The sequence below is a fragment of the Macaca thibetana genome, chromosome 12 (genome assembly GCF_024542745.1).
Source record: "Macaca thibetana thibetana isolate TM-01 chromosome 12, ASM2454274v1, whole genome shotgun sequence".
Classification (NCBI taxonomy): Eukaryota; Metazoa; Chordata; class Mammalia; order Primates; family Cercopithecidae; genus Macaca; species Macaca thibetana.
The window spans coordinates 67,761,994-67,786,375 of record NC_065589.1 but is presented as its reverse complement, the minus strand read 5'-3'; the positions used below and the strand labels follow the sequence as shown (position 1 = coordinate 67,786,375).

Below are 24,382 nucleotides of genomic sequence, written 5' to 3'. Positions count from 1 at the left end.
CTGCCACCGCGCCTGGCTAATTTTTTGTGTTTTTAGTAGAGACGGGGTTTCACCGTGGTCTCGATCTCCTGACCTTGTGATCCGCCCGCCTCGGCCTCCCAAAGTGCTGGGATTACAGGCTTGAGCCACCGCGCCCGGCCCAGTTTAGCGTGTTTAAGATAATACTTTAAGCTCTTTGACAAGCAATCATTACATAACTATACTGTAAATTGCCTTGAGAACTTAGGAAAGAACTAGGTTTCTAAACTTATAATCTTAATAAATCTTATATTATGTTTTAAAAGTAGTACCTGAATAATCATTAGGTGTACCACTCACCATCAAGGGCATTAAAATCTTCCCCCTCCCCCCAAAAAATATGTAAAATCAAAACCCAAAACAAAATATCTCATTGATAAAATATAATCCTAATTGCTACACATGCTGGAGAAAAAAAAAAAAAATCGTAACAGTCTTCTTAGGAGAACATTCTTTTTTGACTCTCCTGATGGTCACTGAACACATTTGCAAGAAAAAATCTCAAAATTTAAGATCATGTCTATTGAATTTCTTAGAACCCAAGAAATGTTTGCCATGTAACAACTGATAGAAATAGTTGTTAAATGATGTTGTTAATATGAAAAGAATATTGAAGTGTGAAATAATTTCTACACAACAAAAAAACCTCAAGTAACCAGAATTCCCTTATCCAGTACACTCACATTTTAAGTTACCAGTTCATGTTACTATACCAGCATAACAATATCTACTGTTTCACAAATGAGCTGAAATAAATAGCTATGATCTATTAGAAAATGAAATAAAGGAAAATAAAATATACCAAAGATGGTAAGTTCCCAAACCACAATGTAATTAAAATATAAATCAATATGAAAAAGATAAATAGAAAAGCCTTGAAATACTTGGAAATTATACAGTGCACTTCTAAATAACTCACAGGTCAAAGAAGAAATCACAGGGGAATTAAAGAAGTAATGACAATAAAAGCATAGCATATCAAAATTTGTACACAGAGGAAATTTTATAGCTTTAAATGTCTATATTAGAAAAAAGGATTTAAATTGATAATCTAAGCTTCTACTTTAAGAAACCCAAAAAAGATAAGCAAATTAAGTTTAATTAACCAGGAGAAAACAAATATTAAAGACAAAAGTAATAGTCAATGGGAGTATAAACATGCCATTAAGAAAAATAAAGGCAAGCTACAGACTAACACAAAACAGACAGTAGAAATATATGTATCTTTCTCTCTAACAAAAAAACCTTATGTCCAGTATAAATAAAGAATTCCAGGCGAGTACAGAGGCTCACGCCTGTAATCCCAGCACTTTGGGAAGCTGAGGCGGGTGGATCACCTTAGGTCAGGAGTTTGAGACCTGCTTGGCCAACATAGTGAAACCCATCCCTAAAAATACAAAAATTAGCTGTGTGTGGTGGTGGGTGGACTGTAACACCAGGTACTAGGAGGCTGAGGCGGGAGAATCACTTACACATAGGACAGGGAGGCTACAGTGAGCCAAGATCGTGCTACTGCACTCTAGCCTGAGTGACAGAGAAAGACTGTCCAAAAAAAAAAGGAATTCCAGCCAGGTGCAGTGGCTCACGCCTGTAATCCCAACACTTTGGGAAGCTGGGGTAGGCAGATTACTTAAGGTCAGAAGTTCCAGACCAGCCTGGCCAACATGGTGAAACATCATCTCTACTAAAAATACAAAAATTAGCTGCATGTGGTGGCGGGAGCCTGTAATCCCAGCTACTCGGGAGGCTGAGGCAGGAAAACTGTGTGAACCCTGGAGGCAGAGGTTGCAGTGAGCTGAGATTGTGCCACTGCACTCCAGCCTGGGAGACAGAGCGAGACTCTGTCTCAAAAATAAATAAATAAATAAAAATAACAATGCAATCATAAAAGCAATTGGCCGGGCACGGTGGCTCTCGTGCCTGTAATCCCAGTACTTTGGGAGGCCGAGGAGGGCGGATTGCCTGAGCTCAGGAGTTCAAGACCAGCCTGGGCAACACAGCAATCTTTACAAAAAAATACAAGTAGTCCCAGCTACTTCAGGGGCTAAGGCAGGAGGATCGCTGGAGGCTGAGAGATCCAGGCTGCAGTGTGCCAAGATCATGCCACAACACTCCAGCCTGAGTAACAGAGCCAAACTCCGTCTCAATCAATCAATCAATAAAAGAAAAGCAACACAATTTTTTAAATGGGCAAAAGACCCACAACTAATGTCTGGCCAAAAAGGAAACGGAAATTAAAACTATGAGACACTGCTAAACAGCTCTAGAATGTCTATGATTAAAAAGACAGGGAAAACTAAATGTTGGCAAGAATGTGGTAACAACTGGAATTCCCATACACTGCTGCTAGGAATGTAAACCTTTGGGTAAAGGTTTAGCAATTTCTTATAAAGTTAAATGCATACCTACTCTCTGACTCAGCAATTCTACTTTTAGCTGTTTAATCAATAAAATGAAAATATATGGCCACGAAAAGAGTTATATAAGAATGTGTATAGTAGCTTTATTCACAATAGCTAAACACTAGAAACCACTGAAGTGTCCATGAACAGGAGAATGGACAAAGAAATTGTGGTATATTCACATACCACTCAGCAATAAAAAGAAGCAAACTATGATCACTCAACAACATGGATAAATCTGAGACATGCTGAGCTGGACATAAGAGTATAAAGTGACTATATGAAATTCTATAATTCATCTATGGTTACAAACATCAGAATAGACGGAGTGGACTGATGGGAAAGAGAGAAACTTTTGGTTACAAACATCAGAATAGATGGAGTGGACTGATGGGAAACAGAGAAACTTTTATTCTTTTTAATTTAATTTCCTGATGACCTAAAAGAAACAGTTATTTAGGTTAAGTATAAAGTTCAAGAGTTTCTAAAAATATGGCCTACTCTTGCAGGCAAAGGTATTTCTTAAAATTGGATTTGTTCCTTTTGAATTAATTTATAGAAAAAAGTCCAATTAATATGTAAAAATATTTTTAGATGCAGTACACAATAACAGGATCTCCTTTTAACATCTGTATCTGCTCTACTCAGTTCCCACTGCAGGGTAAATTAAATTGAATTTTTCATCAATACAGTATACTAAAATGGGAAGTGCAAAAAATGTCCCTGGTGAAGCTCCTCTGCTATCAAGTGAAGAAGATTCATCTTAGTATTTCCAAAGCTCTGACCTGAACATACTACGATGTGAAAAATTTCCTCCTTGGGTTTTTAGGGTCTTCTCTGACAATTAATAACCATCTAATTTTTATACTCTTGAATGAACCAACTGTTGTTCATTCAGATAATATGTAAGTTTTATTGCTAAAACGGGTGTCCTGTGCAAATTTCTGACTGATTGTCTGCACTAATGGAGAATAGTAGTAAAAATTTTTCAGGCCGGGTGCGGTGGCTCACGCCTGTAATCCCAACACTTTGGGAGGCTGAGGCGGCGGGATCACGAGGTCAGGATTTAGAGACCAGTCTGACCAACATGGTGAAACCCCGTCTCTACTGAAAATACAAAAATCAGCCAGGCATGATGGTGCAACACCTGTAATCCCAGCTACTCAAGAGGCTGAGGCAGGAGAATTGCTTGAACCCGGGAGGTGGAGGTTGCAGTGAGCTGAGATTGCACCACTGTACACCAGACTGGGCGACAGAGTGACTCCATCTCAAAAAAAAAAAAAAAAAAAAAAAATTCAGCTTTGCAATATGTTTTAGCATGTAAAAATTTGTATTTAGTATAGTGCCTAGCAAATAACTGAAGCAAACAGAGGGTGTCTAATAACTACTAATCTACTGATTACCTAAAGATACATTAATTGCTGTTATTAGCCCTATTATGATATAGAACATTAACATCTACCCAATTGATGTTATTAATTAACTGACATTATTGTATTATAACACAGCAAGGAGAATTATGCTGATTTTTATTTTATTTTATTTTTGAGACAGAGCCTCACTCGTCACCTAGGCTGGAGCGCAATAGTGCGATCCTGGCCCACTGCAACTTCAGCCTCCAGTGTTCAAGCAAATTCTTGTGCCTCAGTCACCCGAATAGCTGAGATTACAGGGTGTGTGCCACATGCTTGGCTAATTTTTGTATTTTTAGTAGAGATGGGGTTTCACCATGTTGGCCAGGCTGGTCTTGAACTCCTTACCTCAGATGATCTGCCCACCTCAGCCTCCCAAAGTGCTTGGGATTACAGGTGTGAGCCACCGCACCCGGGCCTGATTTTAAAAAATAGAAGCGTCAAATCTTCTACTAAGAAAATTAGAAAGTTTATAGGATTTAGGGTTAAGAAGTACCCCAGAAACCAAAGCTTAATCCTTTTATTTTACAGATGAGGAAATGTAATGTCAGGAAAGTTAAAGTTGCTTAATTAAAGGTAGTGAATAGTGGAATTAGGATTAAAATTAAAATACACATCTAAACATTAATTTAATAGCATCTAAACAGCACAACAGAAAAAAATGGTTTTCTTTATATGTATCATGTTTGCTCACTTGTACACTATTTCAGAATTCTTTTTAATACTGTTAAAACCACTCATCATTATTAGCAGCACTGCCTTCAGATGATCACATCTAGTTTCAGATGTAATACTCCTATTTTCCACTAGGAGGAGAAAAAGCCACAGGCAAAAGCCAGACAAACCACAAGTGATGAGAAACAGAGCTTCTAATCTACCCACTTATTTTTTAAAGTATCACTAACTACTCACTACGCTAAAGGAAGATTTTTTTCAAATTTTGTGGTTCGCCTATAGTATAAAACAGTCCATATCTTAATAAAAATGTGATCTAAATTGTATATTTGAAGCAGGTTTTAGTGAAAACATTAATTCAAAACAGCTTCAAGCAATGTACAAAATCTGGCTTACCATTTTTGCTTCCGACTGTACTGGTTGGGGAGAGGAAGGACCCGGGATTCCTGGAACACTAGGCACCATGGTGACTGGTCGAACGAGCTAAGCATAAGATAAGGAAAAATAATTGCTAGACAATATATTCAAAATGAGATTTGTACTTTACTGCTGTTACAATAATTTGAGACTTTAAGAATCAGAACATTGTAAATTTATCACTAGCTGATTTTATCTCTATACCAAATCCTTATTTGGTCTTATATCCTGACTTATCCTTCAAAAGTTGTCAATTTCTGAGACATGTGCTTTCCTAATCTTCAGTTTTTACAATTTCTTTCTTAATGGTCCCTGTTAGAAATTCGTAATAGTCAAAGTGATTAATGCAAAAATTCTCAAAGATATGTCAAACGTCCATTTTGAATCTGAAAGGAAGAATGTCAAAACTTGTGACACTTAGGCATAAAAAATAATTTCAGCAAAGAACTTAGATTTTCTAAAAAATGAATTTTCTTATACATACCACGTAATAACAAATAACACACTGTAATAATTTCTCAAATAATATGTAGCAGGTTTTACCATTTTGGTTTTTTCCTTTTTTTTTTTTCTTAAACCTAACACTGAGTGAACACAGTTACTGTATAAATAAAGCTTATCTTTTCTTTCATTTCAGGTTGCTTTCATCACTAAGTACACGTAACAGGATAATAAGAATCTCAAATACAAGGCAAGAATGTTTCCCTCCTCAAAAAAATATCCTCAGTAAAGAGGAAGAAGATACCTTATATCTGAGTCCTCACAGTCTCTCAAATAATGCATTTTGAACAACAAAGTTCTTTTTAAAGAAGGCACATTATCTTGAAATTACCTCAATCAATGCAATTTTGGATAGTTCAAAAGATCACCTGTAAGAATCAGTTAATTAAAAAAGATATAAATATCAAACATTAATCCTAGTAATATTCTTAGGGGTAATCTCAACAAGAGTGTTGGAATGTTTACTATAAGCTTTTTAAAATAATTTTTATTTTTATTGTTTTTCAGACAGGGTCTTACTTTGTTGCCGTGCCTGGAATGCAGCAGTGCAACCTCGGCTAACTACAGTCTCAACCTCCAGGCTCAAGTGATCCTCCCACCTCAGTCTTCTACAGTTGCTTCCACCACAACTGGCTAATTTGTGTTTATTTCTTGTAGAGATGGGGTTTTGCCATGGGATTTTCATTTTTAGATGAAAATGAAAATAATGTGTTCTGGAAACTGTGCTAGATGTCTCAAAAAGTGGTTCTCAGGATGAAAACTTGAATGTCAAAGACATAAATGAAGAGTTTGTTGGAATAAAACTGTTTTATGAAATATAATTAAGAAAAAAGCAATTTTCTAACACACATTCCAAACAATGTGTTTTTAAATGTTCATTAAACTATTACTTTTTTTTTTTTTTTTTTTTGACTTGGGGTCTTGCCCTGTCATCCAGGCAGGATCCATAGCTCACTGCAGTCTCAAATGCCTGGGGTCATGCAATCCTCCTACCTCGGCGGCCCAATATGCTAGGATTACAACAGGCATGAGTCGCTATGCCTGGCCAAACTATTACATATTATAAGTAGACAGTTAACTATTTTGTCTATGTCTTTCAAAATTTATATATTTAACACACCCCACAAAAAACTTTTTTGGGGGATCTTTTCACAGGGAAAGTGAAAGATTATTTTGCTAGAACATTTCGATTTTAACATGATTGGGCTATCAAAGATTCTGCAAACCCTACTTGACCACAAAAATTCAGAGTGTGTCTTTATAAACAATTTCCATACTAATAGAAATACCACAGAGTTATCTGACAAGTATTCTAGAATAAATATCTTTCTAAAATTTGAAATCTGTGTTAATATTTGAATGCTACAAGCCCAGTCAAATTGAAATGGGTTGAAGAAGATTTCAGTATTAAAAAAAAAATAAGATTTTGGGTAGAAGAAAATATAGCAATACTTTGAATGGTATATGCTATTACAATGATAACAAATAAATACTATCAACTGCTAATCAATATTATGTTAAATTCAATTTCATAAGCCAGTCAAGCAGTCAACTTTATTTTCTGACTACAAAGATCAGTTTTGCGATAGAGATTTAAATAGTCTAACTTTCTTACTGGGACTGCAGCTGGAACATGCACATTAGAACTTGTAATTGATGCAGGAATAGCAACAGGCATGGTTTGTCCATTAGGAAGATGTAACAGAAGAGGAAATGGGCCTGGTACAGGGCTAAGAGAAACAAAAGAAGATAAATTTTAAAAAAGAGATTCATACCAACTGTCTCTTAAAAATACAACAGTATTTTTACTCCTATAATCATATCATTTAAAAATACAATTTCTAACCACAGCAAAGCAAATGGCAAAATTTATTTTTAATTGCATCTTAAATGCATAACCTGTGTAGCAGTATTAAAAAGAAGAGAAAAGTTATGGATTTACTTGGGACAATCTCTAATTTGTAAAATGAGAAAAATTCTCATCAGATAGTTCTTGGGAGCTACCAGTAAGAACTGAAAGAAATGGAATCTGGTGATGGAGTAATTTTATATTTTGAGTGAAACAGCATGAAAACAAGACTATCTTAAATTCGCATTCTATATTTATTTTTAGTTGTATTTATCTTCCACTCTATTAGTTAATATTTATATTAAAGAAGACTACGCAAGTACTTTTTCCAAAATTCGAAGCATGCACACACATACAAAACTAAGATCTTGGTTTGAATAATCAAATGTCTTAGGAAAAATCGTAACAAAACAAACTTAGTTCATGTACATGTTCAATGATTGGCCTGAATCACTTACACAATTGGCCTGTTAGAGGATGGTGCCTGGGTGATTACGGTACTTGAGGTTGGTGAAGGTACTGCCTGCTGAATAATTACACTTGAGTCAGAACTTGTAAGCAGCACATTGGGAACCTGTAATGATGCTGGACGAACAATAGCTGATGTGGGCTGTGCCGTTTGTGCCAATGGTACTTCCTATTTAACAATGAGATCAAGAAAGGGTGGCATTTAAAAATACAAATCAATTCACATACCTTAGTGAACAGAATATAACACACTTCTAAAAGCATCTACAGAATAACAACTGCTCAAAGCAAATTAATATTTAAATTAATTAAAAGAACATTTTAGAAGAGCTGTAAAGATTCAAATGCAATGTTCAATTAATATTTTACTTTTAAAAAGACGGTTTTTTTTTTTTTTTCAGTACAACTTGTTTTCCTGTCAGTCCAGAAATAAGTTAGACTAGGCAACTTGGCTATGATACCAAGAGAATTTTAATAAAAAATAAAAATATAATCCATTCTCAGAGAATCACAGAACTTAAAATCCAGAAGGGATTGTTTAGTTTCTCCTCCCTCATTATACTGTATAAAGAGGAAACAGGTCCAGTGAGGCTGTGTTATGGCTGATACAAATTAAGTAACAGAAATAAGAATTTTTAGATACAATACAATACAAATTTAATTAATTTCAGTTAGCTACCTCATCTATATCAATAATTTCTCAATATCAAAAGGCCATGTAATACTGATATCTTGAATATAAAATAAATAATTACTGGAGTGAACTCTTTCAAGTTAGGAAAACAGAATTTGTCAGCCAAGACCTTAAAGACGGCATTTCCTCTGGCTTTACAGGTTAGAGAACAAAAAGTTTTAAAAGATTTTACCCAGAATTCCTTAAATAAGTCAGTGTATACATTGGGTCTATTGTGTTTTATGAATTGGCCTGTATGGTGCCACTTATCATCAAAATCTTATTAAGCTACATAGGAAGGATAAACTAGTACTATTGTAACTTCATTTATTCAATAAGTTGAGAACTTAAGCTCTCAAAGACTAGTGGGAAGAGACAATAAATAAGTAAAACAAACAACAAAATTTCAGATTGTAGTAAATCTTAAGTGTTACAGAATAATATGTGCAACGTAACAAAGGGTGAAAGATTAGCTGAGGGTAAGGAAGAGTCAGTTAACTTAGATAGCATAGTAAGAATAGGTGAGCTTCTTTGCAAAAACAGCATTTGAACTGACGATGAAAGGGTAAGGAGGAAAGCATTTCATTGTAGGGACAAGGAAGCAATACCACATGTCATGTCCTGAGGTAAGAAAAAGCTTCAAATATTTGATGAACACAAGAGAGAGGCATGAGGTGAGGATAGATGCGTAGACAAGCCCAGATAAAAGAGGACTTATGCCAAGGAGTGTGAAGTATTTTAAATACAATGGTAGACCACTGAAAGATTTTAAGCAGGTGACATGTTTAATGTATTAAAAGTCATCTTATAGAAAATGGATTGGAGGTAGAAGCAGGAAGACCAGTTAGAAGGTAACTGTTAATAATCCAAACAAAAGATATTGATGGTTTGGGCTTAAGTGGTGTCACTGAACACAGACATAGAGGATGAGATTCAGGTCTGATAAAATATGCTATTAGTTTCAGTGTAAAAGAAAAGAATAAATAAAGGATGACCCCTAAATTCTCAGCTAGAACAACTAAATGGGTGGAGAAAATTTACTGAGATGGGGAAAACTGGGGGAAGAATCAAGGACTCTGATTTTGACCTATTAAGTTTAAGATGTCTATTAGACATAGAAAAGGTGATGTCAAGATGGAGTTGGATATAAATATGGCAATCTGGTGAGATACCTATGCCTATAGAAATTTGGGAGTCATCAGTATGTAGATGTTTATTAGAGTTATGGGTCTGGATGAGATCACCTAGGAAGAAAATCAAGAAAGAAGAAGAGCTCCAGATTTTTTTTTTTTTTAATCAATTTCATATGGTATACCTTGCTCAAGGAGGGCCTAACAACTGGGGAATGCAGAAAGAAGGAATACTCCTAAAAGATGCTGGAGCAGCCATGAACAATGAAAAACTGTTAAGTGTGAAAAGAATGAAATGCTCTTTAGGAAAAAAGATTTATATCAGAGATTTAAAAAGCATTTCTAATAACTGTGATAATGTGAAAACAACCTTTATGTCCAAAAATAACAAGGTAACATAATACATATCATATAATAAAATAAAGTACAACCATTTTGGGGAAATCTCTAATGACATGGGAAAATATTCATCAATACTGAGCGTCTAAAGCACAATATAAAACAAAGCTAGGATCTTTGTATCCATCTATCCTTCTATTTATTCACTTATATATTTGTACCTATAAATGTATATATCTAGGAAAAATGTTTCAAGATAGTAATCTTATTCAATTATGTGCTAATAGGTGATTTTGGTTTTCTTTTCATTTTTCTGTATTCCTAGAGAAGAAGGAGAATGTACTTTTAAAATCAGAAAAAGAAACTGCAAAAAAAAAAAAAAAAAAAAGCATTTATTCTTAGCCAAAAAGTTATTTTTTCTGTATTTCCTTATTTCTAGCTCCTCCGCCATGACAGAAGTCCATTAATAAGTATAGTTTTAGAATAACAATCTAAAAAAGAATATCGCCTCTTCGCTGTGTCCTGCATGGTACTCCCAAATAAATATGTGCTTATTCTATGTGCTTGTGAACAAAAGAGTGATCAAGAAGTTCCCATAATAATGTTACTCAAAACACAACTATAGCCCAGGTGGTCCCAGATTATCTTGGTATTCAAGCTAGTATCATCATCCTCCTAATTGCACTTACAAAGATCCACTGCTAAGATTGAGTAACTAGTCCCTTAATCCTGTAAAAGTCTATAAAACCATTGTTCAAATAATTTTTTGAATAGATTCTTAATTAAGCTGTTACTGTATGAAAGTAGCTAAATATAAAATAGCAAAACCCAGAAAAATTAAGTTAAATTTATACATTCATAAATCTTTTAAAAATAAGTTTCATCTAACATGACTGTTCTCCCCTATAATTTTTCTGTGTACAATAAAACTGCAGTCTTCTTACCCTGAAATATCTGAGTATTGACAGGCTTTCACATATAAAACTATTGCAAGCTGACATAGAATTTAATACATTAACATTTTGTGGAGATTAAATAGTAAACTTTATTTGGGTACTGTTCTTCCCCCTTAGTTTGTATTTCTAAAAATTTCTAACCTTTTCATCACTGGTAGTAGACTCTGGGTGAGGTAAAGGACTATCCTGGTGAGTTGTTTCTACAACAGAAGGTTCCTCAATTTTGCTTCTTATGATAGGTGTTGCAAGAGGGGATAAATCTAGAGGCATCTATAATTCAAATAATAAGGAAAAGGTTACAAGTTCAAAAACAGTATGTCTAAATTTAAAAAGCAGGAAGTATAAACTATGATTACTTTTCTGTCAGAAGTACTCTTTAAATTTCATGGTTACAACATACTTTTTTAATGTCGTCTTCTGAAGCTTTCTTGAATTCATTCTCAAATGGACTTGCCAACTCATTAAACAAACCCACTTCTTCACAGTTTTTCAAGAATCTTGTTGGTGTTGGGGTCTGATCTGAAATAAATGTCAAGAAGTAATCATGCATATTTAAATATGTTAAGACTCTAAAATATAGCTACTAAGTTAACAAATTAGCAGGACTGGTTCAGTCAGTTGTTAATTCTCTCTTTGGAAAGACCTCTTCCTTTAAAGCAAACAAAATTTGGTTAAATTTTTGCTGTACTTCATATTTCTCCAATTTTAAGAACTATGAAAGTAGGAAAGAAGTCCTTTTTGCTCCTTAGTCCACTGCTTCTCTTTGAGTAGAATGGCATAAACATCCTCTACTCAAGACATAAACTACTATTATCTAACACAGTATAAAGAATTTTACAAAATTTACATTATTAAAAACTACAATTATTTAAATAAATGAAATTTGGGGAAAACTAGGATAAGAGCATATATATCTGCTTTAACTTGGTTCTTCCACTAGTTGTTCATACGCTATATGAAAGCAAACTAAGATAAAAGAGAATCTTTATTAGGCAGATAAAAATATTGTAAGAAAGAAAGAAAAAAGTTAAAACAGCCCTAAAACAACAAACCCTCTTTTTGCCACTATCTACTGAAACTAATTTTCTAATTAAATGCATTTTACAAGCTAGATACAAGGGGTATGTGTGAGTCACATGCCTCCAGAATGTTCTAGCTTAATTCCTAGGGAGTAAAGAAATAGTTCACTCTATTTTCTTACAACATGAAACATTTCAACTTTACTCGAATATGTACTCCTAACCATGTACATTAACATATGTACTCAGTGTTCATGTATAGGCTACAAAAAATGCCAGGTAAGATTTACACTGAATGAAAAGAAACTTATAAATTCTGCCTATTTAGTGTTATTATTTTCAAGGGTGTCTATTCATATTGATTAGAGTTGGTAGCACATTCAAATTCTATTCACATTTAATATATTTTAGAGCACCAATTTTACAGGCTATAGCAGGGATCTAGCCTAAGTGAAATAAAAGTACTCTTCTAAGGAAGACTCTTCGTTTAAGAGAAAATACTCATAATTTCTTTTCTAAGATTAAAATTTACATATTTGTTAACCATTATATCCCCACAGAGGGCATTACTTACTATTTTATCTTTGCCCCCAACATGTATACCTAGAGTACTAGTATTTTTACTATGTACAAATATATTTAACACTAAAATGACCCACTTGTAATACGTAACTAGACAAAATGCAGGCCTGTCTCAGGCACTGTTAGTAATATCAGAATTACTAGAAGGACTCTATTATATCATAATTTTACTAGTTTCTAGCCTATCCTTTAATTCCCACCTCCCAAAAGATCTCAAAAATCACATTATAGTAAGTAAAGTACATATATTAGCTTAAGTCCATCATGACTAAATTAGTAGGTCAAATCTAAATTTGACTCCTGTTCATACCCAAGGGTTTGTCTATCTAAGTTCATTAGAAGGCTCTGAAATTACATTAAAGGGAGGGAAAAAAAATCTTAAAAAAATAAAATACATAAGCATAAGTCACTTTTATCAATGATCACTGGAACTATCAGACTTGAGAAAAGTCAACATAGGCACAATCATTGAACATGCACATTGCATATGGCTACCGATCACCAAAACTATACCACACATATCATGCATTTTATTTACATGGTAATGTTAACCTATTCATCTCAACATATGTTAGTGAAAACAAAAAAGGTCAAGTACTGTGTTTGAATGTGCTCTACTTTTCTACTGCATTAAATGTGATCAGACAGGAAAGTAATTTCTAGAAACCAATTTCAAAACATATTTGAGCTAAAAAGTTACACACAGAGAGAGATTGTGCTAAGGCAGAAAGTTTCAGAGAAACAAAGAGCTTCATGCCTAGGACAGTGATCTTTCCAGGTTGTTACTATTTTGCTTGTTTGGTTCGTTTTGTTCTAGATCTTAGTATCTAATGTAAAATACTCCAAAAAAAAAAAAAAAAAAAAAAAAAAGAGCATATCTCACTCTTCTCTGTTTTTTACTTATGGAACTTAGGATATGTTGGAAGTTCCCCTACATTTTTCCTACATATATTGTTTTTGATAAATTAACTTTCTGTTACCTTTAATTTCTTCATTACAAAAATTTCAATACTGAAAGTAGAGGGAAAACCACCAAATATTTGCTTTATTATCTATCCAAAACATTGCATAGAACAATTTGGGCTCTATAATGATGAATAATTTAAAAGTATTATAGTATTTGGGTATAATTCCAGACTTACATGATATATAACAAGCTTTACAAGAGAAAAGAAAAATCTAGAGTTAATTTGAATATTTATATGTAAATCTGTGATGACATAAAAGATCTGAAATGTATACAGTTTTGTTTTATCACAATACTTATAAAATATACCAAAAAATTAGCAAAATTATACATGACATGTATGTATATATACATAGATGTGTGTGTGTATATATTTCAATACCAAAAAAGAGCAGCTAATACAGCATAGAATGACAATCAACCAATGTATGAACTGGGTTTCTCTTTTCACATACAGTGAAAAATAATCATGTGCTTAGGTGATACTGTACGTTTCATAGTATCAACACACAAAAACTGCATTGACTGAATTTAGAGCCTCTTTACTGAGAATATTTTACTAATACAAATGTTTAGTCTGAAAAGAAATATAAACAACTCTAATGAACAAGTCTGCTCACTGTTCTTTCTCCAACAGGAGAAGCTTGGTCATTTTCTATCTTCACACAGCCTTGTAAGTCAGTTGTACAAGATAGCTAAAAGAAATGCTGACTAAATACCATGTTAGTTCAATTATTAGTTAAATGTAAAATTTGTAGATGGTATGAATGTTCCCAGAATTCTAATGAACTTTCACAAAATCGACATTGGAATCTAAATTTGAAAACTACACGAAAAAGTGAAATGAATGGTCAGAAGGAAACATGAAAATGTAATGGGTAAAATACATGTTGCCAACATTTACTATAATGAAGTCATTGGAATATCACCAGACTATATTATTTACAGAGAATACACAAAAATTGTGCACATTCCAGGTGAAATATGTATATAAGCTATTAATAAAAGCATATACTAACCAGCCACAATGACACTGTCATTACGTGCTGGACCAAATTTCAGTGTCATCTCATGTTTATGTTTATGGACAGCCAAATGATCCTCGTTGGTAAAACGCTGTGGCAAAAAGTTTTAAAATATAGTTAAGATTTTCAATTTGATCAAATAAGTAAAATGATTAGGAAATTCATTTCCACAACATGTAAAACCACCATTAACAGTGAAATAGCAGTTTTTAAACTACAAAAGAATCCGTTGTTAGTAGATAAGCATACTAGATTGCAAACAATCACAGAGAAACCCATTACTCAAGAATAAGCAATACTGACACACTGCTAGGTCACATAACTCATTTGAGAGCATTTAAAACTAAAATCGGAGGCAAAGAAACTTTACATAAATTTCATTTGGATACTAAAAATAGACCACCATTAATCTGTCCTATGATAGTAGAAACTATACTCCATGGTACAATGACTTTTCAAGCAAGTACTGTAGTATTAATATTTACCTAGACTTAAGGTTACTTACCACTTTTTAAAAGAGAATTTTCTTATAAAAGTATTACGCCTGGACAAAATTAAGAAATAAATCTGATTTTCATGTTACCACATAAAAAAGAATGCCTTTGTTTTAATCCAGCAAAGAAATAGCAACCAGTACAATAGCAAAGCAGCTCATTTTAAAATAAGAATTTTTAAAGTACCCAAAATAATTTTTTCATGAGAGTTCTTACATAAAAATGGAGCAAAATAATTTTTAAAACATTTTATTTTTAAAGTTATCCATCATATATTTTCCTACCTCTAACTTGGATAAGTTTTGCATGCCAAAGGTAACATTTATGATTATAACACAATAAATACACTGTTTATCTCTGATGTCTGAACATCAACCTTTTTGAAGATGCTCATTAAGCAATATTTATAACTGAAAATAGGGAGCTTTTTGTTATTTCAAAGCAGTAATTTTAAAACGCTAAGTTAACAGATCTCAATTCATTCTTTATAACCTTACAAGTGAGGATGTTAAAATATATATACTTGAACTTGGTTTGCCCAAACCATCAAAATGAATTCCATTTCTTGTGGTCTCCTTCCTCTACCCAATTCACTACATCCTTTCATGCAACTAATAATAGTAGCTTTAGGGTTACCTTAAACACAATGTAAAAGAATGAAACATTTTTAACATTTTAACATCTTTGGCCCAGCCTACTATCCCTCTGCCTGTAGAGATAAAAACCATCTCATATGTGCCCCAGTTATGTGTTGCACAATGCCTTGGTTATAGCACCTATCATATTTTCATATGTCTGTCCTTTTAAGTAGGCTGAGCTCCTACTGTGGTCCCCCAAACTTAACATACAGTAAGTGCTCAATAAATGCTAATTGAAAGAATGAATTCATTACAATAAAACAGGCGAATATTAAAGATCAGTCTGAGGGGGTTAAAAAAGACCGTAAACCACTGTTCATTAAGGTGAATTCAACTTCAGTTTAATCTGGCTACATTTTATCACTTAGTCTTTGGATTACTTCACACACCAACAGAAAACTACTATTTTATAACCTCTTTTCAGAACCTGCCTGTATTACCACTGAAGGAGAGTGTTCAGATGCAACACTTCCATTACTTGACTTACTCATTCACTCTTCAGACATTTACTGGGCACCAACCATAGGCACTAGGACCACAATCGAACTTTTCCCCACCCAGGTACTATCTTCCTATTACTTTATCATTATAAGAATCTCTCCCAATTTTGGGGAAATAAGAAACAGTGGTACTTTTGACAGACTGCTGAATAACACAGTTCTCAGAGAATGAACATATCTGCAGAGTGTATTGACATTAATATTTTACACTTTTTCTTTGTATTGCTGTTTTATATGTATGTGTCTTACATCCTACATTAAAAGCATCTGAAAGTAAGATTTACTTTATGCTCCAAAGAACCTCATAATGTGGCTTTTCCACTAAAGGCAATCATTAAACATTTGTGAATGAATGCATTTTGGTGCAGGTCCCAGATTTTAAAACTGCAAAGTCAACAAATTAATAGATAAGAAGTTGGAATGTTGTTGCCAAGGAATTTTATTCTACCAATTTTCTTTGCTTGGATTAGTTTGACCACAAATATTCAAATCAAAGAACTACATGTAGAATAAATAACACTGTGTTCGTACAAAACATATGAAATTCTAAGTTCAATCCTAAGTGAAAGGAAGTGGCCAGAAGGAACCTAACAAATATTTAGGATCATATGAATATTAAAAGGGAGAATGCAACCAATATGTATGTATAAACTCTCATATAAGATCCACAGATCAAATTTGTCTAACTGCAATTTACAAAGGGATTACTGATCCTATAACAGTATTAATTATATACAGTGACAGCAACACCGCAAAGGTATTTGTCAAAATACAAAAACACTGCAAAGGACAAAATACACTGGCACTTGATACAGATGAATTTGACCTTGGTTATCTGAGAAAATTTATTATTTTTAACAAGAAACTTAAAAAGACAGTGTGAAAAAGCAATCTTGTGAAAAGGCACTCACCAGAAGTTTAATATGAAAGAAATGCATTATTTATTTATTTATAAAGTAGCTACAAGCTAAGATAAATTTTTTTTTTACAGAATCTATATGAATTGCCTTCCCAGTCAAATTAAAGTTTATTCTAAAAATAAGCTTTGTAAAAATATATATATTACTAGCAACACCAACATACTGAATTCATAAATTGTATTCCTCCAGGCATTTCAAAGCACAACCCCCATGCAAAACGCTGTAGATATACACAAAAACACAAGTATTTTGTTAAACAAGACTAAGACCTTGAGTATACAGCTCAATAAACAATGTAAAAAGTGAAAAAAAATTTTTTTTTCTTTGATAGGTCCCTAGCAGATAGCAATCTCTCTTAAAAGGTTAAAAAGAAAGGGTAACCTGTCAGATGGGAAGAAGGTAAATCAGTTGCTTCTACAATAATTTAAGTTTTGATATCTGGGAAATCTGTGTTACTAAGGCTTGACCACTCTCACCAGAATTAACTTCCTAAAAAATCAGACATTCTATAGTTAATACATACACTCATATCCATGATATATTATTATTCCTTTTAAATATATTAGATAGACACAAATAAGTTTTCAAGCCATTGGGCCAATAGCTTGTTTCACTACTTTTTTCACTAGTTTAAGGACTATTCAACAACAGCAGGAAGTTACACTGACATATTCACTGTCTCTCTCATGCACACACACACACTCTCACGCATACATCTCCATTGACGCTTTAGACTAAATATAAAATGAATCTTTATCTCCTTTATAAAACAGCTTATAATGTGTAAACATTCTACCAAAGAAATACTTTTCAATGACAGGGACACCAAAAGCAAAGACACTACCAATTATATGGAAGACTAACAAAGACAAATGAATCTTTCACTAAATTACCTCACTGTCTCTTTTACTAAATTCCATGGAGCATCACTTTAAAACAAGTGAAATGAACAGGCATGTGGAATACCTAAGAGTAACTTAGGCATACAAGAAGATTTAATAGCAAGAGTCTACAGTTAAAAACTCTTTGTAATCATTTATGGAGGTCTCTCTCTGATACTGTATTATCACCAAAATAGATTTTAATGTGTAAAAATCTATTTGAAACCTTAAATTTAACTAGGACCATTGTGTTAAAGCTGAAACTCAAATTCAGAATAATGTCATTGCCTACTGGTGACAAAAAATAACAAGAAACTTAAAAAGACAGTGTGAAAAGGCAATCTTGTGAAAAGGCAGTCACCATCAAAATGATGCTTCTAAAACCAATTCTTATTAAGTAGTTTCTAGGAAATACTATTTCAATCTAAAGAGAGACCACACCATTTCTGTTCTCAGCAAGATTTAATGAATGGATGAGTAGGCAGGTTATATTTTGATCAGTAATACTAACAAAGAGATTATTTTAAGTATCTTAGGGTACAAACACAGCCCCCCCAATATAATACTCACGATCAAATGGCTAATGTTTAAAAGAATCACTATTAGCGAGAATTCAATTAGTGAGAATAAAAAATTGATTTAGCTTTTAAAAAACAATTTGGCAAAATATATGAAGAAACTTAGAAATGTGTGTATACATTTAAATCCAGTAACACTAGTTCCAAAATGTATTTTAAGAAACTAAGTGGAGACATATACAAAGGGTTATGTAGAAGGATATTCATACAATGTTGCTTATAATACCAAAATTAAAAGTTCATAATAGTGGAATCAGTAAATCATGGGACCTGCTCTAGCAACAGTGACTTAAAGCCATGCTTTCAATTAATAGACAAAATGCTCATGATATGTGTAATGTCATCCAAATACTAACAGAATACAAAACTGTGCAGTATGGTCCCAATTTTTTTTTAAAAATATATAGATCCCATCCTCTCCTAGCTACTTAAGGACCCCACTCCTGCAATGGTCCCATTTTCTGCATTGCCAAATATGCTGTGATATTCCCACCCTAAAATGCAAAACAAAGAAGATCCACCATCTTCAATCCTACATTGAAGCTACATATTCTCACTTTCCCTTTAGCTATACCTCCAAGAAAGAGCTGTCCTATAATGTCTCCATTTCTGGTTCTTCCCATTCTCTCTTTGACCTACTCCAATTACACTGTTGTTACTGCCCCTTCATTGAAAGCTACTTTTATCACAGTCTCTAAATTCAATAGTAAATACTGAATTCTCATCTTATCCTACTTAAGATATGACTACATTGTTTCTCTTACTTTGAAATATTTTTTCTAACTTTCAGGATTCAATTTTCCTTACTGGTTGCTGCTTCTTAATCTTCTGTGCTACATTCTCCTCCTTTTCCTGACTTTTAAACACTGGAGGTGCCCTAAAGCTTAGCTCTCACCCTTCTATCTATACTATTTTGATATAGAAGTAAAACTAAGCAAATATGGGAATTATGGATAAGACAAAATGAATTACAAACCTCGACAATGGAAAAAATAGTAATTATCAGACATTAGGAGATGGGAAAGTGGAGGCAGAAAGTATGAAATGTTAACTCCTTTAATAGTAGGAAACCTAAAAAAATAATTACCTAACTTCTTACTGTTTTTCACACACATAGTTAATGTTAGAGAGGTCTTTTAACAACAATTTCTTATGATACACATACACACACAAATTCTAATGTTCAGCAATCAGTTTTTCTTCTGTTTAACTGTAATGCTTTTATTTAAAATGGCATATGTATTAGTAAGAAGTCAATCACAAAAACCATTCTAACTATTTTAAGCAGAAGAGAATCAGGAAAGGCCTTTTTTGGGTCTCTAAGAATGATACCTAGAATATGTCAAAACTAGTCTTCATCCAAACGCTGGCCCTACAAACACACTGCATTAGCTGTAATTCAGGGATTACAGAATCAAGTTGTCTGTTCACTCCAAGCCAGCAAAACGGATGATTTGAGTAATACCATCTCTCATTCCATTTAACTTGGTACCAAATCCAAAAAGTAAAGTGGGTCAGGTGCAGTGGCTCACACCTATAATCCCAGCATACTGGGAGGCCAAGGTGGGCACGTGGCTTGAGCCCAGGAGTTTGAGAACAGCCTGGACAACACTAGGAGACCCTGTATAAAAACAACAACAACAAAAAAACAACAACACCAAAAAAAACAAGCAAAAAATTAGTCAGGTGTGGTGGCGAGCACCTGTGGTCCCGGCTACTCTGGAGGCTGAGGTGGGAGGATCACCTGAGCCCGAGAGGTTGAGGCTTCAGTGTATTATGATCATGCTACCGCACTCCAGCCCAGGTAACAGAGTGAGATCCTGTCTCGAGGAAAAAAAAAAAAAAAAAAAAAAAAAAATTTAAGTAAATCTGATTTACCACAAAGAGTAAATTTCGTCGGTGAAACCTAAAATCATATGCAGAATTCTAGGTGCAAAGAGAATTGTAGTTTTTATCTCTCTTAACTTTACAGAAAAAAAAATATATCAAATATATCTCCAAAATAAATGTCAAATTAGTCTATTTCTCTCTGTGTCCACTGTTACCACCTAATCCAAACCACCATCATCTCTCACCTGGACTGCTGTTAGCCTCTTGTCTCCCTGTGACCACTCAGCAGTGGCTTTTCACTGCTCAGTGAATAAAACCCAAACACCTCATCATAGGATATGTCTTTTTTTCTATGTCCTCTGTCCTCATCTCTTAACCTTCTCTCTGTTGATCATTATATGCTCCAGCCACAGTAGTTGTGTTTTTGTTCTTAAACACACCATACACATTCCTTCCCTAGGGCCTTTACATTTGCTGCTCCTTTAGTCTAGAAACATCCAAGCTGTGTGCTCCTGCATTTTCTTTGGGTCTTTGTTCAAATGTCACCTTAGCAGAGGCACATTCCCTGGTTAACCTATCTAAAATAGCATTAATCTTGATTAACTCCTATGTTTACCTGGCTATACATCATTAAATATCATGTAAATCAAAAGTACAATGAGATACCACAACACCTTCACCAGAATGACTAAAACTTAAGAGACTAACCAAAACAATCTTGAAAAAGGAAGACTAAATTAGAGAATTTACCCTAACTGACTGGAACACTAACTGTAAAGCTACAGTAATCAAAATGGTGTGGTACTGGCATAAAAGTTGACAGAATGATGAATGGAACAGAATATAAATCCCAGAAAGACCCATACTTACACAATCATTTGATTTTCATTAAAGGAGTCAAAGCAGTTTAATGAGGAAAGAAAAATCTTTTCAGGAAATTATGCTGGGATATCTAAACTCATGTTTTTAAAAAGTTAGCTTCAACTGGCTGGGCACAGTGGCTCACGCCTGTAATCCTAGCACTTTGGGAGGCCGAGGCAAGGGCATCACCCAAGATCAGGAGTTCGAGACCAGCCTGACCAACATGAAGAAACTCCATCTCTACTAAAAATACAAAATTAGCCAGGCGTGGTGGCACATGCCTGTAAACCAAGCTACTTGGGAGGCTGAGGCAGAAGAATCGCTTGAACCCAGGAGGCGGAGGTTGTGGTGAGCTGAGATCATGCCACTGCACTCCAGCCTGGGCAACAAGAGCGAAATTCCATCTCAAAAAAAAAAAAAAAAAAAAAAAAAAAAGTTAGCTTCAACCCCTATCTCACACCATACACAAAAATTAATTCAAGATTAAAGAGAAATCTAAATGAAACAGAAAGCTTTTAGAGGAAAACAAAGGAGAATACCTTCATAACCTAAAGGCAAGCAAAAATTTATCAGACAAGTCACAGAAAGCAACAACCATAAGAGGAAAAATATTAACACATTAGGATTCATTAAAATTAGAAATATCTGTTCATCAAAAGATATTATTATGAAAATTAAGATGCAAACCACAGAAAAAGCAACCTCTGACACAGGACTGGTATCCAGGATATATAAAGAACTCCTGCAACTCAATAATAAAAAGACAACCCAATTTTTTAAAATTAGCAAAAGATTTAAAAAGATACTTCACAAAATGTAAGGGATAGAAATGGTCAACAAACACATGAAAAAAGCAGCCTGGCAATTTCCTAAAAAGTCAAACATATATCTATCAGATAATCCCATCATTATACTCCCATGTATTCTTCCAAGAGAAACGAAAGCATGTGTCCATAAAAAGACTTGTACACAAGTATTCACATCAGCTTTATTAATAACTAAAAAACCCAATATCCATCAGTAGATGAACAGATAAGTTGTGAGATAATGAAATATTATATCTCAATGAAAAGGAATTAACTACTGGTAACATAACATGGAGAAATATTAAATTATGTGGAGTGAAAAAATGTACTGTATGATTCCATTCATATAAAATTCTGGAAAATGCAAACAAATCTACAGTACCAGAAGGTAGACCAGTAATTGATAAAGTTAGGTGGGATAAGAGGATTTATAAATAGGCATGAGGAAACTTTTGGGGTGATGTATATGTTCACTATCCTGATTGTGCTGATGGTTTTATGAGTATATATGTGTTAAAATTTATCAAATGGTTATTTTTAAGTATATACAGTTTATTGTAGGTCATTATATTTCAATTTAAAATATCAACTAAGAAAACAAATGAGAAGAAACAATGCTTACTTACAATTTATGGTCTGTATATTTAAGTACTTTGTAACTTTGCTACACATTACATTTATTTTTTAATTCTTCCTTAGTGTCTATAGTTATTTTAAGATAAGTATAATAGGAATAGATTAATAATTTAGTGGGTTGTTAAAAAAATATTACTTTCTGAAACTGCTGCCATATGCCCAATATTAAAGATGTTAGGCTTAACAACATTAATACATTAGTGATACTCTAAGAAGTAAATATCAGTTAATTTCATAAAAGTTTAGTAAGTAAAATAATTCTCATATAATATAGATCCGATTTCTAATTAGGCAGTTTATCAATAATTTTCAACCAATAATGGTCAAATTATACTTTTATATCTTGGACTTTTGGGTAGGGTTTCCACCTTTCCATTACAAGATACAATGCTTCCCCCCCACTCCATATTAGATTATACTTTCTAAAACTCAGTTGCACTATTGAAGAAAAAGAAGAATTTCTTCCCAAAAGTTTTCTGGGTTTTTTTCATCCTAACTCCAAAATTTTACAGAATACTGTAAGAAATGCTTTTAGTGATAACATATCATATCATCGATGTTTTAGTAAGTGGAAATATACAAAATAATTTAAAGTAATTTATGTATTACCTGGCCACATCCAGGCGCAGTGCATAGAAAGGGTTTGTCATCACTCATATTCCACAGGTCCTTGTATTGCCTATAATCAATCAGAAAACACTTTAGAGTACATATTTTAAAATAAAGAATAATTTAAAATATAAATCTCAAGATTTTTCATTAAGCTTATTTTCTATTTTAATGCAAAACAAAACACTTTTCTGACATTTTAATTCTATTTCGCTTGCTTATTATGAGAGTAGATAAAATATATGTAACATGTAGATTCTGCACTATAGGAAAAAGGGTAGGAACACTGCTCTGTCAGGCTAACTCTTTTCTGCTCAGCAATGTAAAAGTACTTACGGTGAAACGAACAAATTTCATTTATTCAACAAAATTAAATGAGCAAATACTATGCATTCTTCCAAGGATCATACTGTACTGTTATGAAAATAATGTGGCAAAATTTCTATATCCAGTCCTAAATTCTAGTGGAATATTTTTATCTATTGGCTAAACATTTCTACCTAAATATGCCACCAAAACATCAATATGTCTAAAACCAAACTCTTAAATCCCTTCTTAAATTTACACCTTTTCCTATATTGGAAGCACTATAGAAGACTCAGAGAAATTCAAAAATAGAAGAGAAATAGATCCCAGCCTCAGGGAATCTCTCCTTCCAGTAAAGGAGATAAGGTAGTAATTAATATAACAAAATCTGTATCTCTAACTCTGATCTCTTTCTAAATCCTAGATTTCCAACCTTTTATTAGTGGTATACTGAGTCCAAGTTCAAAAGTCTTGTCAATATTTTATGCTGTTTCCTTGTAATATATCAAAAATTTTGTCAAGGATTTGATATACCTCATTTTTAGGAAACCCATACTGGTTCACAGTAGTCGCTGCTTCATGTTTAAAGCATGTACGCAATGATCACTGAGAATAGAAATGGTTTCCAGGAAGTCACCATTATTAATCTCATACACAAAATTTGTGAAATGTGTGAACAAAATTTTTATTGCTTTATCCAAAATGTTTATTGCTATAATTGTCAAATAGCCTATGGACAACGTGATACCACACTGCTGGGTGCAAGGATGACACTTGGGGAAACACTGTCTAGACTTCTGGCTTCTAGTCTAACACATAAAGAACTTGAAAGTCATCATTCCTACCCTCATAACGAGAAATAAGCTAAACCAACAGAAAATCATCAACTC

General features: G+C 33.5%; 1 protein-coding gene across 3 annotated transcripts in view; it reads right to left on the bottom strand.

The window, feature by feature from the left end:
- The window catches only part of ATF2 (activating transcription factor 2), a 90,535-nt gene that overhangs the window by 31,097 nt on the left and 35,056 nt on the right, over nucleotides 1–24,382 (bottom strand). For all 3 annotated transcript variants that reach the window (XR_007718278.1, XM_050751772.1, XM_050751773.1), the window contains exons 4-10: nucleotides 23,187–23,256; nucleotides 14,428–14,524; nucleotides 11,241–11,359; nucleotides 10,982–11,110; nucleotides 7,733–7,911; nucleotides 7,041–7,155; nucleotides 4,904–4,990 (exon numbers count right to left, since the gene is read on the bottom strand). Coding sequence is in view for 2 of the 3 variants with exons in the window: in XM_050751772.1 (XP_050607729.1) it covers nucleotides 4,904–4,990; nucleotides 7,041–7,155; nucleotides 7,733–7,911; nucleotides 10,982–11,110; nucleotides 11,241–11,359; nucleotides 14,428–14,524; nucleotides 23,187–23,256 (796 nt within the window). In the remaining variant the exon portion in view is untranslated. The remainder of the gene's footprint in view (nucleotides 1–4,903; nucleotides 4,991–7,040; nucleotides 7,156–7,732; nucleotides 7,912–10,981; nucleotides 11,111–11,240; nucleotides 11,360–14,427; nucleotides 14,525–23,186; nucleotides 23,257–24,382) is intronic.